Genomic DNA, 13870 nt, shown 5'->3' on the forward strand with positions numbered 1-13870 from the left:
TACGTGCATAAAGAAATATAATCAGCGCAAACAAAAAATTTTCTGAGCGTGCAAAGGAAGAGTTTAATTAGTAGACTGTAAACTTGTAAATTGTTGATAAATTCAATATCTTTTTAATATTTTTATTATAGTGATTAAACATATAAATGTACAACTACCGGTTTTGAAATCAATACAACAACCCTACTTGCCCCATAAACTTATAATTATGATATTTGCAATCATAATGATGGATAGATAAATCTAAATTTCGATACAACTCATTGCTATATATTATACTAATCTATTGTTATTTTAAACTTAACTTATCGTAATAGTATGTCTTTGAGATACGTAGTATAAAGAAGTGGGTGTTGCTTTCGTCATTTGATAGTTCGCACTTGTATCAGTAGGTTGGTACTGTTACTGTACGTTTCGGAGGCTGATACAAATTAGTCTCTTATTTTTATTAATCGCATTAAGAGTCATGTGTAAGTGATCTTTTACAATTCTGAAACTTATATTTATGGATATTTGCATTTCATAATTTTCGGAGAATTTTCGATAATGATAGTGCTTACGATATAGGCCGTTCATTTCCGATCAATAATACTAACCGTTTACAAGACATATTAGAGAACCTCAAATGTCATTTAAGAAAAGGGGCGTTATCTTTTACTTGATGTAAGAAGTTTACGTTAATTTTTAGATAAATTGCTCCTCTCATTTTCTTCAAAGCTAGTCCTTATAGTATTTGAATTGAATTAATACAGTATTGTCCCAAAAAAATTTTCATATCACTACTTGCATTCATTGATTTTTAATTCTTTTGGACGTCTAACAATGTTTTTTAATACGTGCTATATTTATGTTACAACAGATTTTCATCATTATATATAAATTCCTAACATTAAACATTTTAAGGTTGTAATTAAAAAAGTGTTAAATTTGATAAATATATTATATTAAATATTAGATACATTTTATCTTAGAAAGTATATAAGATTTACAAATATATTTTGATAAATCCAAAATTTTGTATGGTAATAAATAAATATTATGTGTTTATAGATTGATTGTAATTGGAATAATAAAAGGTACCCTCTGTCAAAATGATAGGGGGTTTATTTGTCTACAATCATAAGGGAGAGGTACTTATCTCCAGAGTATATAGAGATGACATTGGACGAAATGCAGTTGATGCATTTCGTGTCAATGTTATCCATGCTAGGCAACAAGTACGCTCCCCTGTTACCAATATTGCCAGAACATCATTCTTTCATATAAAACGTGCTAATATTTGGCTGGCTGCTGTTACTAAACAAAATGTTAATGCTGCAATGGTTTTTGAGTTCTTATTAAAAATTATCGATGTTATGCAATCATATTTTGGTAAGATTTCTGAGGAGAATATCAAGAACAACTTTGTGCTAATCTATGAGCTTTTGGATGGTTAGTACCTTAATATGTCATATAAAGATATTTCCATAAGCAAAAAATATTTTGTTTTTAAAGTATAATTAAATTTATTGTCCAGAAATCTTGGATTTTGGGTATCCACAGAATTGTGATACTGGAGTGTTGAAAACATTCATTACTCAACAAGGAGTAAAATCTGCAACAAAGGAAGAACAGGCTCAAATAACCTCCCAAGTAACTGGTCAGATTGGATGGAGAAGAGAGGGTATCAAGTACAGACGTAATGAATTATTCCTTGATGTTCTTGAATATGTGAATCTCTTAATGAGCCCTCAAGGGCAAGTGCTAAGTGCACATGTTGCTGGGAAGGTTATTATTCAAGGGATAAAATGAGGGAACAGCTGAGGTTTTGGAAAACTTATTAATCTAACATTTCTACCGTAACAGGTTGTGATGAAATCTTATTTGTCTGGAATGCCAGAATGCAAGTTTGGAATCAATGATAAGATTGTTATGGAGGCTAAAGGTATGAAAGGTGGAAGCGGTTTGGGAGGAGGTGGAGATGATCCTACAGGTGCTAGATCTGGGAAACCTGTTGTTGTAATCGATGACTGCCAATTTCATCAGTGTGTCAAGCTTAGTAAATTCGAGACAGAACATGCTATCAGTTTCATACCTCCTGATGGAGAATTTGAGTTGATGAGGTAAAAATCCTTTGGGGAAACGTTATGAATGTAAAACTAATAATCTTAATTAATAATTGTTGGTAATGTTTTGCAGATATCGCACCACCAAAGATATATCATTGCCTTTCCGCGTAATTCCATTAGTGCGTGAAGTGGGACGTACAAAGATGGAAGTGAAAGCAGTACTGAAGTCAAACTTTAAACCATCTTTGTTGGGACAAAAGATCGAAGTTCGAGTACCTACTCCTCTGAATACCGCTGGAGTACAATTGATTTGCTTGAAAGGAAAAGCAAAATATAAAGCATCCGAAAATGCTATCGTATGGAAAATTAAACGTATGGCCGGTATGAAAGAAACTCAGTTATCAGCGGAAATCGATTTGCTTGAAACTGATACAAAAAAGAGGTGGACCCGGCCGCCTATATCGATGAATTTCGAAGTACCATTTGCGCCCTCTGGATTCAAAGTTCGGTACTTGAAAGTATTTGAATCCAAATTGAACTATTCCGATCATGATGTTATAAAATGGGTGAGATACATAGGCCGAAGTGGTCTATACGAGACACGATGTTAATGACGTTTCATCGCATTATTGTAAATGAGTAACCTCAAGGCATAAATACGATTTTCTCAAAATTATCACTTTACGGCGCATATTTAAATAGTTGTTTGAAATACTTAGATTAACTGACGAATGATTAAACGTATAAATGGTTAAACGTATAAATGGATAGATACCAAGAGGGGAAGATCTTTGTGCCAATGTGTTTTATAATCTAATTTCTTTCGCGTGTTATATTTTACTGTAACATGTGAGTTCTTTTTAAGAACCTTTTTCTATAACAATTTTATTCTATCTGAGTTTTAGCGAAATTCCAACTTTTGTGAAAGTTAATATTTATGTAATTTCATGCGTCGGATTAGATTTTAATCTTGAACATACATGTATTATATCATACTTCATTATACGTTACGTTAACGGCATTTTTTATTCTTTTTTATAAAATAAAAATTCATGACCTCTTTGGTATCGTAACAACGAGAAAATTTAAAATAATTGCTAAACACCGTGAATGATATTTAAAATGCGCTCAATAAAGTCTAGATTATTGAACATATTTGTTGTCATTTATGAAAATGAATAGAGAATATCTCGATTCATTGTAAAGGAATAATTTTGTCTCTCTATGTTAAAATTCATATGCATAATAAAGTATGTATGTAATTTAAAATGTTATGTTATGTCGTAATTTTTTAAAATAACGTTAATCGTTAAATGGTAGATTCCTATATTGTTGATTACAAAGTACCTTTCTATATTGTTCATATTTTATATTGTTTATATAATTTTCGAATGTAACGACAGAATGAAAATGCAATATGGCCGCGAAAGGGCAGTTATGATTGCTATTTTTGAATTTGAATCTTCTCTATATCTTTTTTACGGTAGTAATAATCTAAAACGCATATGATTTTTTATTTTTGGATAAAATTCTTATTTTCATCGTGACCGATAAAATGATCATATATTTATTTCAAAATCAGTCACACTTGTAATTGAGTATTAGCTAAAAATTTCTCCGTTACTTTCTCTTTGATTTACTCTAAGACTTTTGTAATAATTTATAATAATTATATAAACTTACCATTCGTAGTTATTTCTGCAGCAACGAGACCAAGAATTGCGATGTTATCCCAAATTTCGGCTTCTTTTTTCACATGAATTTCACTACCAATCGCACAATAATGTTCGCGGGATTTCACGGCAAAACGAACTAACGTGTATAATTCAAATTACAAATAGAGTCAAATCACGCAAGTGTAGTCATTCAAATTTGAAATCAATCAAATGTATTGTTATTTCATATATATTTTATAATTTAATTAATTAAATTCTTCAATTAAATAAACATTTCTAATACTATTATTTTTGTTAAATAATCGCTGTATTAAATCCAACTTTTGAATAGAAAATTTATAATTACATGAATTTATGTGCACAAATATACCGGAAGTTGAAATTATACAAGTTACTTATTACTTGTGAATAAAAGCTAAAACGTCATCACATTTTTATCTTACGTCTTAACGATAAAACCAGGTACGTAATAATCAACATAGAAAATGAAAGATTTAATAATTCTCGTGAATCGTTTGTTAATCTAAAACTCCATTTTTTTCATAATCGATCGAGTAATTGATTTGACACACAACAAATTGAAAGCTGTCACGAACGCCAACGGAGAAAGGAGAAAGAAGCGAAGGGACGTGTCCTAATTAGTTTTAATCTGTTCGATTAATTAAGGTTTCGAGTGAATACAATTGAATCGGTGTGGCGACTTGGTAGTAGAAATTTAAATTTAAAGCGGAGTTTCTCATCTATATGTTACCCGCTTGCCTTGGTAGTAGAGCGTGATAACTTGTGCTTTGGCGCATGCGGCTCGCAGCCATACCCGTGCTCGTACCTGTCATGGATTCCAAGGATCGACCGCGAGCGCAGGCACGCGTGATCACACGATTTCATGCGTGAAAATCAACGATACATCGAGAGATTCGTGTATAAGAGTAATGCACGATTATGAACCGGTGGTAAAGTGGTGATATCTCATTGCTCTAAGTGTTGGCGCCGCGTAAACAATCGTCTCAAGATGAACCCTCTCAATACGGGTTACGGGCCTTCTGTCACACGGAGCACAGATATTGTAAGTATTTTATAAAATGTATCTTTTGCTCGATCAAATAGATATATATTGGCGCTAAGCGACACGATATATATTCCGTGAGCCGATCTACGTTGATTTTGTATGCTGTCCTCGTACCGTAATGTCGAGCCTTAGAAAAGTATTTCCCGAACGTGACTGATAGTTTTTCCACCCGTGATTAGTTTTCACCTCGGTGAATTTCGGTGGAAACAAAATTCTTCGAATCCTGATCAATTTACCAATGTTTAGGTTACACCGTGGTCGTGTATTGTATACGCCACGTCTTCGAGGTCTCGTGGCGATTCTCACCGAGCAGTTTTATGGGTACCGCTATTTTTAGTACATACCGTAAACCTGCAGCTCTGGCATAAACGAAGGTATTGAGAATTTTATAATTTTCGTTGTATACCGGCACGTGTTGTTTCTCAAATTGTCGGCTCCCGGGTTATTTCAAAGGAATAAATGTGATTGGTGTGTGTATTCATGGCTATACGAAACGTTTTCAAAGTATCGGCTACATTATTCGGTAGTTTGTTTCTGTGATGACAGTTTGATGAAATAAAAAATCAGACGTTATCGAATTATCATTCTTGGCGGGAAATGTAAGGAAGCGTACAATAATCCGTCATATATCGAAATGTTAGCGTACAACGTGGTTTCATTAACCATTGGACCATTGTATCTGGGCGAGCTCATCGTAATCAGCTGTTATCAAGAACGTTGTTATATGTGTTTCCTGCCACTTGTGGTTCTACCAGCTACAATTTTATCGTAACGGATACGAGTCACCTTTACGGCTTTATTCTGCGTCGAATCGTTAATTATTAAACCAACAACGTCTCTTACTACTCCACTGTTTTTTTCGTCATCACCATATCATTCATCTTATCGTGCTACATCGGAAACGATAATCGATATTCGGCCAGTGGGACGATTGAAATTTTAAATTTGAGCGGAGGCTATTAAAATACAAAACAGACAATGGTGCCTTAGAGGTGAAAACCTGGTCGATTCAAAGTATACTTAGAAGCCAAGTTGTAATCTTCTGTTTAAGGAAACCTTGTGCTTTATGCACACATCGCGACAAAGGAACGACTAAATATTCTAAAGGGGAAGCGAAAACTATCGGTATTCACATTTATCTATCATACCTAACGTCACGATTTCATTACAATTTTCCACGATGAATCGTTCGAGTATTGTTGTTTTCCTTTGTATATATAGCTGGAGAATATATAGTATGTTAGGCGTACACCTGTTTCGTGAGTTATTTGAGTATTTGTATTCGATGTTGAATCAGTCTCTAAATTATTGTAAATAACTAACTGTTTACTTGACTGAGTCATTTATATTTCGGTATTTATATTGCTTAATTATACTATTTATATTCCTTTTTTCCCTACATTTTAGATAACAACAATTGTATATATATATCCACACAATTATATATATATATACATATATATACATACATAGGATATATATAGCATATATATAAGATATATATAGGATTCGTTGGCACGGGTAATGCAAGTAAAAGTAGACACAGACTTCTTTGGACTTGTTGAGTCTAACACATAACCGGTATCACGTCGGGCACTGTGTGGGACGCTTAGAAATTGTACACAATACCAAGATTATACAGCGTGACTACATAACACCTGGACGCGTGCTCCTCTCATATAAATTACGACGAGTGTTGGCTACACATGTGTAGCATTAAAAAGTAAATAAATGTGATAGTCCATTATGTATGAAGCGACTATCGAACGTATATAGCGGTTATCTGCCGATAGAGCGGCACGTGCAACGATAATAATAGAACTGTCGGTGCATTCACATACGGGGGATACCTGTTGTGTAGTATGTTAAAGACACAAAGTTTCACGCTCAGGCTCACTTCAATCATCAGCGAGATTAGACCTGATTAAATCGATAAATCCAATCGAGCTATGGCGTGGGAAATACACTTTCGCCTCTGAGTAGTATATTTGAACGATGTACCAATAGATTTCTGTAATCTTCAATGCCATATCCCATTATTTGATGATCGATAATTGGTCGATAGTTGCTATAACGAGCTATCGTAGTTCGCCTTGGTTTTGTGCTCGAGTTTCCTTTCTTTTTTACAGTTCCAGACAAAGCGTATTATATTTTTAGTGTTCTCCCAGGTATCAATATCTTTTGTTTAATGAAATTAGGTCGGCGTAGCGCCTAAAGGAATATCAGATTTGATCGTTCTTAGAGTTAGCGTTTTGCACGTTACGTGGCGTTATTTTCTTAATTTACGAGAGATAAATCGGCTGTGTGACGTCATTTTCTGTTTGTATATCACGAATGTTTGTCAACTGGTTTTATGCCCAAGGTCTTTCATACGGTGATAATGAAATACCATTTTATTTACGTTCTAGTCTAAAAATTCACTATGTGTTCTTTGGCTTTAAGTGTGCTAGTTTAATTGCTTCAGAGATATATCAGGAACAATTGGCTTGATAAGCAAGGTAGCTATGTGATGTGTAAAGAGTACGGAATAGTTCAAAGACCAGTAAAGATTAACATTCCATTAAACCACATGCCGAAACAATTTTATCTTGAATTATCTTTATCTCTTGGCCACCGACATAGTCATTTATATCGGTCAGAGAACGCTAGGTTTTCGATAACATACTTTTTTTTCCATTGTGTACCTCTTTATATCCGGATAGCCAGGTTGTTTGATATTATCGCTAAAATCCACGACTCTACCGTACACGTATGTTGGATCAATGACAAGGATAGATGCGTTGCTAATCACGTGCCGTTGAAGCAGAATAATCAGAGGATGAATTAATGTTGTGTATATTCTAATCGCTATACAGTCGTTGCAGAATATAAAAAATAATGATCTCTTCTCTATTTTCTTTTCGTTAAGAAACATTAATGCAACTTTTGTATCGCTCGATACGGAAACGCGCATATCCGTTATCATTTCCTACGTCATTGTGCAACATATATGGTATACTGTATCCTGACGCCTTTCGTGGCGAGAAAGACACATTGGAACATTGTGAATGGCGTATATAGAAACGCATCTGCTTCGTCCCATCGAAGTAGATGCCTTTCAGCACGCGCTTTCTGTTTGTTTCGATTCGCAATAACGTTTATTTTATCGAAATGACATGAAAACGTTTGGCATATATCGAATATAAATAGCGTTCGGGCTATTTTCTCGGTGCACGGGGCAATGATTTGCACAAAAAGGTCATCACGAACGATGTAACGTGATTAAATACGTTAATAGTAAATTGTGGGAAATGATGTTGTTGGGAAAGGTCGATCTATTTTTGCGTTGTGTTAAATAGAAACGTGCGAGGTCATTCGCGTTTTCTCGTTCCCCCATAATCGTTGGGTTTCCGCACGATTTTCACTCTTAATACGATCATCGTTAATGTACCATTACAACGTTATGAATGGCCAATTAACGTTACTATCGTTATATGGTTGCACTTGTAAACTCAATTAGCAACGAAGGTGGATGACAATTGACAATTGATCTTGCCGCGACATTTGTTTTAAGAGACACGGAATGTTAGAGCGATTACAACGTGTGTTTGTAGAACGTGTAGATTTTATGAAGTCTTAGCCATTTGTTACGGATAAATATGGAACTTGAATGATACACGCATATTTCCTGTTTCAGTTTCCATTTAACAGAATATTTGATTGCAATTTAGAATTAACAACGGAGAAACCTACTTTTATTATCGTCTCATAATTTGGAAAATGTACGGAAAATTTCAACCTTTTGACCGAATTGCATCACGTGTCCTAAATACCTGTGGACGATGATATGTACAGGATAGCAATCTCAATCTTTTTGGATAAAAACCACGAAGCATCGAAGAGATTTATTTCTAGGTCATATTCGACGAATCTTTGAAAATTTCTATTTTCGACGCAAACATATTTGTCGTTGCTCGTAATCTTGACATTTTCTTCCCAAAAGTTGCACTCGGAGACTTTCTGCGGATTTTTATTTACTGCCGTTCACAATACACTTGGTACGGGTAATGCCCAACTAACTCGATCAATTTTCCCAACTACCATTTACGTTGTCGGCACGATTTTCAACGTGTGTACTTGTTGACAATCTGTACATGATTCGGCACGACTTCCTTCACTTTCTCAACTGGCTGTCTCGCCGCCTTCCTATCTCTCAGCCAGACGAGGTCGAGCCGGTGAACGATTCACCTTGCTCTTGAAAATATTACTCGCCAAAGTTGTCGTCAACTTTGAAAAAGGGAATTCTGTTTCTACGAATTCTTCTCTAAGGGTACGCGCATATGTCTGTTATCGTACTTTTGGATCTCTTGCCTTCTATTTCCTCTTGTTCTTGTCAAGTTTGAAATCTAAACTGTGATTCGTGTTGGTGCTGCGTGCAGTTTTATACAAGGTGTCTTAGCAATCAGCGAGGGATCGATCGTACGCGAAGGAAAAAGTGGAAAATGTACGACGAACTATTTGGCATGACGTTTCGTTTTCGAGAAAATCGAGTTTGAAAATTTGTCAACTATATCGGAACTAGAGCAATTTCGAACTGAACAGAAGTGAGTAATCGGTAGGAAGTTATTCTACTGTGAAAACGAGTTGAAAATGTAGAATGAAATTTGTTCAGAGCGTGTCTTCTGAGAAAATGAAGCTTGGAAATTTCAAGTACACGTGTGCCAGGAAAATTCTTAATTAAAATGTATTTAAACTCTATTTTTTTTTATTTTTAACCAAATTTTAAACAGAAAAATATTATCTCACATTTTTCTTTATTTTTACACGTAGAATAACCTTCTACTTGTTATTTGCTCGTAGATAGTCGGTAATTAGCTAAATTCCCATATACTAAATAAGTTTGCAAATTTAGCTTTATCGGAGAAACAGTGACGTATGAAAGAACGTCGTTCTATATTTTCAATTTATTTTCTGTTCACGTAGAATCACCCGTTTGCCTATCGTATGACGATTATTGAAACGACGTACTGTATAGACGAGATCGAGTGATGCGCGAAAATTTACGACGAGAAAGTAGTTGTTTGGCAAATCAGCCTGTAATTACGGACTAACAAATTTAGGAAGTTGTAGCATTTATCTGGTAATAGTAATAAATCTTTGGACTGAAAATCGTCAGAGATGGTCGCGATGTTGTATGCATTTGTACAGGATATTAATGTTGGACAAACTGAAGTGTGTGGCAGAGCATCATGGCAAACTTGAAGCAAACAAACTTGCACCGACTAAAATGCTTAGCTCTTTTGCATGAACTTTGTCTAGAGATGCTGCTTGTTTAGGAAAACACCGCAAAAACAGCGAGCGTTTTTGCACCACTAACGTTACCTTGCTTGCACGGAACTAATATACGTAAATTGCGTTGCCTTTAACGAGCTGAATCAACGTGTACCCAGAGCACTAATTTAACGATGCATATTTTTAATTGCGTTACGTAGAGAAAATGTCTGATTACCGTGGTAAAGAAAAACCGATTCGCTCGAATATCGTGTACAAAGGAAATTCCGAAGTTCTCGGTTTCTTTTTTTTTTTTTTTGAAATATAAATTCAATTTATTTATAGCGATCGTTTTATTGATACAATTTTTGTAATCAGTCTGTAACTTCTTTGTACTTTAGGTAGATTCGCAGAAGAATATATCATATATATTCAAGGCAACCGAGAATAGAATTCTTTGTAGAAACAGATGGGCCACAGAGTCCTTTTCCAAAATTCACTTGCGTTCTGTAGGTTGTGTGTTCGTGTGGATGGAGAACTAGGTCGGTTACTCTCGAAGGTGGTATAAATAAATAACAGAAGGAATATAAAACCGAACGACGCACCCCGAAAGCAAAGAAACGCACTTTGTTGGTAATTTCGCGTACCGCGTGCAAGCTGATTGGTTTTCCACGTAGAAAAATAAGCGTTGCCGATTTCCACGTATGTACGTACGAGATTCCATGAAGCTCTAACTCGATCACGGCTTTTTATACCTTACGATGCCACCTGTGTAACGGCGTCGCGCTCGTAACGCACTCGGCAATTTCACGAAAATTATCCTGTTCAGTTTGTTAGCCGTGCTCTCGATACACAAACTCGTCAGCTGTTATATTAACTGACACGCGACACGTGCAATTGATCGGCATTCCGCGCATACTACAAAAATGTTTCAGGTGTTTGTAACGCCACATTTGCGTGCGAAGATATATCTTGTTTAGCTGGACTCGTAAATAGCGTTGCATAACCTGGCTAATTAAAGCTTTCCGATGACTGCCTCGAAACCATGTCCATTTAAGATACGTACGTCATAAGAAAAAAAGAAAAAAAAAAGATTCTCACACGAACATTGTTTCATCGATTCAAGGCCTCCGTCGGTTTTCGCACAGTTTCGCGTCCAAGCTTTCAACTTGAAATCGAAGAGTCCTACCATTGTACAACGCAATGTGCAGAATTCTCAATTCGTCGTTGATCAGCTAGGAAACAGGTATCGTTGCCGATTTCATATGTTATTCAAAAGTTGTAGCGATATCCGGAGAAGTGCTCGTAAACCGGTTACAAGGTATCGTAGCCGCCTTTTTTCAAAATTCATGCCTTGAATTTCTCGATTCATGGGGAGAAGGAAACTGGGTCATTGCGTCTCAAAGGAAGGGTGGTTGGCTTCAAGGTGAATCGCAGAGTTAAAGCGAGTGAGTGAGATATTAAGAGGGCAAAGAGGTCTAGAGGAGAGGGGCGTAACAGGCCGGAAGGGCGTGGAGAATGGTTGAACGATCGAGAAGCCATGACGAAATTCCATGTACATTGTATTCCTTTGTGAGCCACGTGCCTGTCCTAGAAGATTGGAACGTCTTTTGTTAGGGGATTATTGGCGCTTGATCAGCCATTAAATTGGTTAATTTGCGATCAAACAAACAGCAGGATAAGCGAGTTCGTGTCGTTACTCTGCTTTCCGTCATAACTTTCCATATTCACTGACAATTTCTTTCATCGTACAAGTTACGAGAACGATATTTTACTAATATACATCGTGAATAGAAAATCTCGTGCCATCTAATCAAGGGGCAATAACTTGAACGTACGTTATACGTAGTAGTAACGTTCTCCCGTGATATCGTATTTTATGAGGGTTGAAATGCGTTGGAGAATTAGGTCTCTGCTCTCAAAGCGGAAGGCGAGAGGGTAACTGTCTTCAAGGTGAATCCCAAACTCTGAAGTGCAGTAAAGATAGAGAGTGAGCAAGCTTGGAGGGAGGATAAGAGGTCGGAAGGGCGTGGAGAATGATGAAATTCCGAGTAGACAAGTCTCTTCTCTCGAGTACTTAGTCGTTATGGACTTTCGAGTGAGAAGGGAAATTTCGCTGAGAGTACGATCGGATCTCGCATTGTTTCGTACATAGTTTAGCTCGCGAACCGGTGATTACCGTCTATAGTTAATTTTCGTTCGATTCCACCTTAATTCCACGGATCTAAGTAACGTACAAAGTATCGTGGAATTGTAGAAGCGTTTAGCTACGATTCGAACGTGGAAATCGATTTTCGCGAATGTTACTGCAGGCCGGAAATTAAGTTTGTTTTCGTCAAAGGGAGAGTAACTGTCGTCGAGGCGAGTGGCAAAGTCAAAGTGTACCAGGGGATGAGGACGAGCTGAAAGGGCGTGGAGGATGACGAAATTCCGAGTAGATGGGGATCCTTTGTGAATTATCGTCTTTTTCCCTGGATTCTCGTTTAAGGGGACCGATGTTCCATCGACAGGAAGTGCACAGAGATTTCGAAACTTCTTATCGACTATCCCTCGACGAAACAATCGGAAGTATGTTCGAGCTAATCGTTGTTATTAGGGGATGTTCGGGTTAGAATACGAAACACACAAAGCTCACTATCGATCGGTGAATCTACAAATGTAGGACACTCGAACATGTTGTCACAGTCGTGCAATGCTAAACAGGCGAAGTCGCGTGCTTTTAATCGTAGGACATTAACATAGCTGTCATTTTTATTTACATGGTTGTATTTGTGATGTTAAAAAAATATACGATCATATAGGAAAATTTGTGAAAAATTCAAAGTTCGATGAGCTCGAGCGACAACCTTTGGACGCTTGTATCCTTGAAAAATTGGAAAAAATTGTCGTAAATTTGAAAATTCGCATGTGAATTGAATATATCAACCGAAAGGACTGTTAAAAATTTAAATTTGAATTTGAGAGGTCTGTTAAAAATTGGAATTCGATATTTAATTCTAGTCAGAATACACGAATAGCTATGGAAGAAAGGCAATCGGTTGGAGGATGTTGTGTTTCGGATTTCATCAAAAAACTGGCAACGTTTCTACCCCTATTCAAATAATTTCAAGTCTCTCATCTCTATGATGGAATTCGTTTTTCGGAAGACTTTGACTCAATTTTACTGGCTAAATCTATGATAATGGCTGCCAAGAATCGTACGTACGATAATGGCTGCCAACTAGAATCAACTTTGCAAAGCCAGCTAGCTATGAAATCGTAAAAAAATAGAATTGTCGGTACTTACACGGATCCGTATAGATCTATACCTGGTCGTATGATTATTCAAGAATGTAGAACGGAATAGCAGTAAATGAATCGGTCACGATCCGATAAACGAAAGAAATGAAATTCTTCGTATAAAGGAAGACGAATTTCGAAAGATATAGTTTCTCCAGACGTGATTTTGGATACACGCAACACCCTCGCGTGCTTCCGATCCAAGAACTTAATATCGCGATGTTATTTGGAACGGTTTCAAATCTTCGAGCTCGTGTATATTCATTTCTTATTTTTGCAAGCAATCTATCACGAGTCCACGAAATCCGCCGTGATAACTGGCCATTAATATATTTCCTACTCTCAGCATTTTTACTATTCTCCGCCGTTGGTACATTTTGATCGATGAAATACAAAATAATCGTCGACGTAAGAGTTTTGACATTAGCATAATCTATTTCCAATACGTAGAAACATTTTGAAATGTTCATCTGAAAAGATGGAGTAGATACGGAAATCCATATGGAAATCTTGGAGTTCGTAACATCGTCTGTTTACAACTCGTCGAAGGC

The 13870-nt window shown here is 36.3% G+C and overlaps 2 protein-coding genes across 7 annotated transcripts in view; both read left to right on the top strand.

Annotated features, from left to right (window-relative positions):
* The first annotated feature begins 316 nt into the window (after positions 1-316).
* LOC117231777 (AP-2 complex subunit mu) lies at positions 317-3322 on the top strand. 2 transcript variants are annotated; one of them, XM_033490517.1, is made up of 5 exons: positions 317-470; positions 1051-1431; positions 1517-1767; positions 1846-2102; positions 2179-3322. In XM_033490517.1, exons 2-5 carry the CDS (start codon positions 1092-1094, stop codon positions 2657-2659), a joined length of 1329 nt encoding a protein of 442 aa, XP_033346408.1. In that variant the 5' UTR covers positions 317-470; positions 1051-1091; the 3' UTR covers positions 2660-3322. The 2 variants fall into 2 exon arrangements, with proteins under 2 accessions (XP_033346408.1, XP_033346409.1); XM_033490518.1 differs by having other exon boundaries at positions 375-663.
* Positions 3323-4516: 1194 nt separating this feature from the next.
* LOC117231775 (calmodulin-binding transcription activator 2) overlaps positions 4517-13870 on the top strand; it is a 40451-nt gene continuing 31097 nt past the window's right edge. For 3 of the 5 annotated variants that reach the window (XM_033490508.1, XM_033490510.1, XM_033490514.1), the window contains exon 1: positions 4517-4787. The gene's annotated coding sequence lies outside the window, so the exon portion shown is untranslated. Of the gene's footprint in view, positions 4788-5036; positions 5165-13870 lie in introns of all 5 variants that reach the window. The other 2 variants (XM_033490509.1, XM_033490511.1) reach the window with 2 other exon arrangements.

This window comes from Bombus vosnesenskii, unplaced genomic scaffold, assembly GCF_011952255.1.
Source record: "Bombus vosnesenskii isolate JDL3184/JDL3185 unplaced genomic scaffold, Bvos_JDL3184-5_v1.1 scf7180000013273, whole genome shotgun sequence".
In the NCBI taxonomy this organism is placed as follows: Eukaryota; Metazoa; Arthropoda; class Insecta; order Hymenoptera; family Apidae; genus Bombus; species Bombus vosnesenskii.

Coding starts and splice junctions, on each gene's coding strand:
- LOC117231777 (XM_033490517.1), top strand. CDS start 1,092: ATGATAGGGGGTTTATTTGTCTACAATCATAAGGGAGAGGTACTTATC. Junction 1,432..1,516: donor AATCTATGAGCTTTTGGATG/GTTAGTACCTTA, acceptor TTTATTGTCCAG/AAATCTTGGATTTTGGGTAT. Junction 2,103..2,178: donor GGAGAATTTGAGTTGATGAG/GTAAAAATCCTT, acceptor AATGTTTTGCAG/ATATCGCACCACCAAAGATA.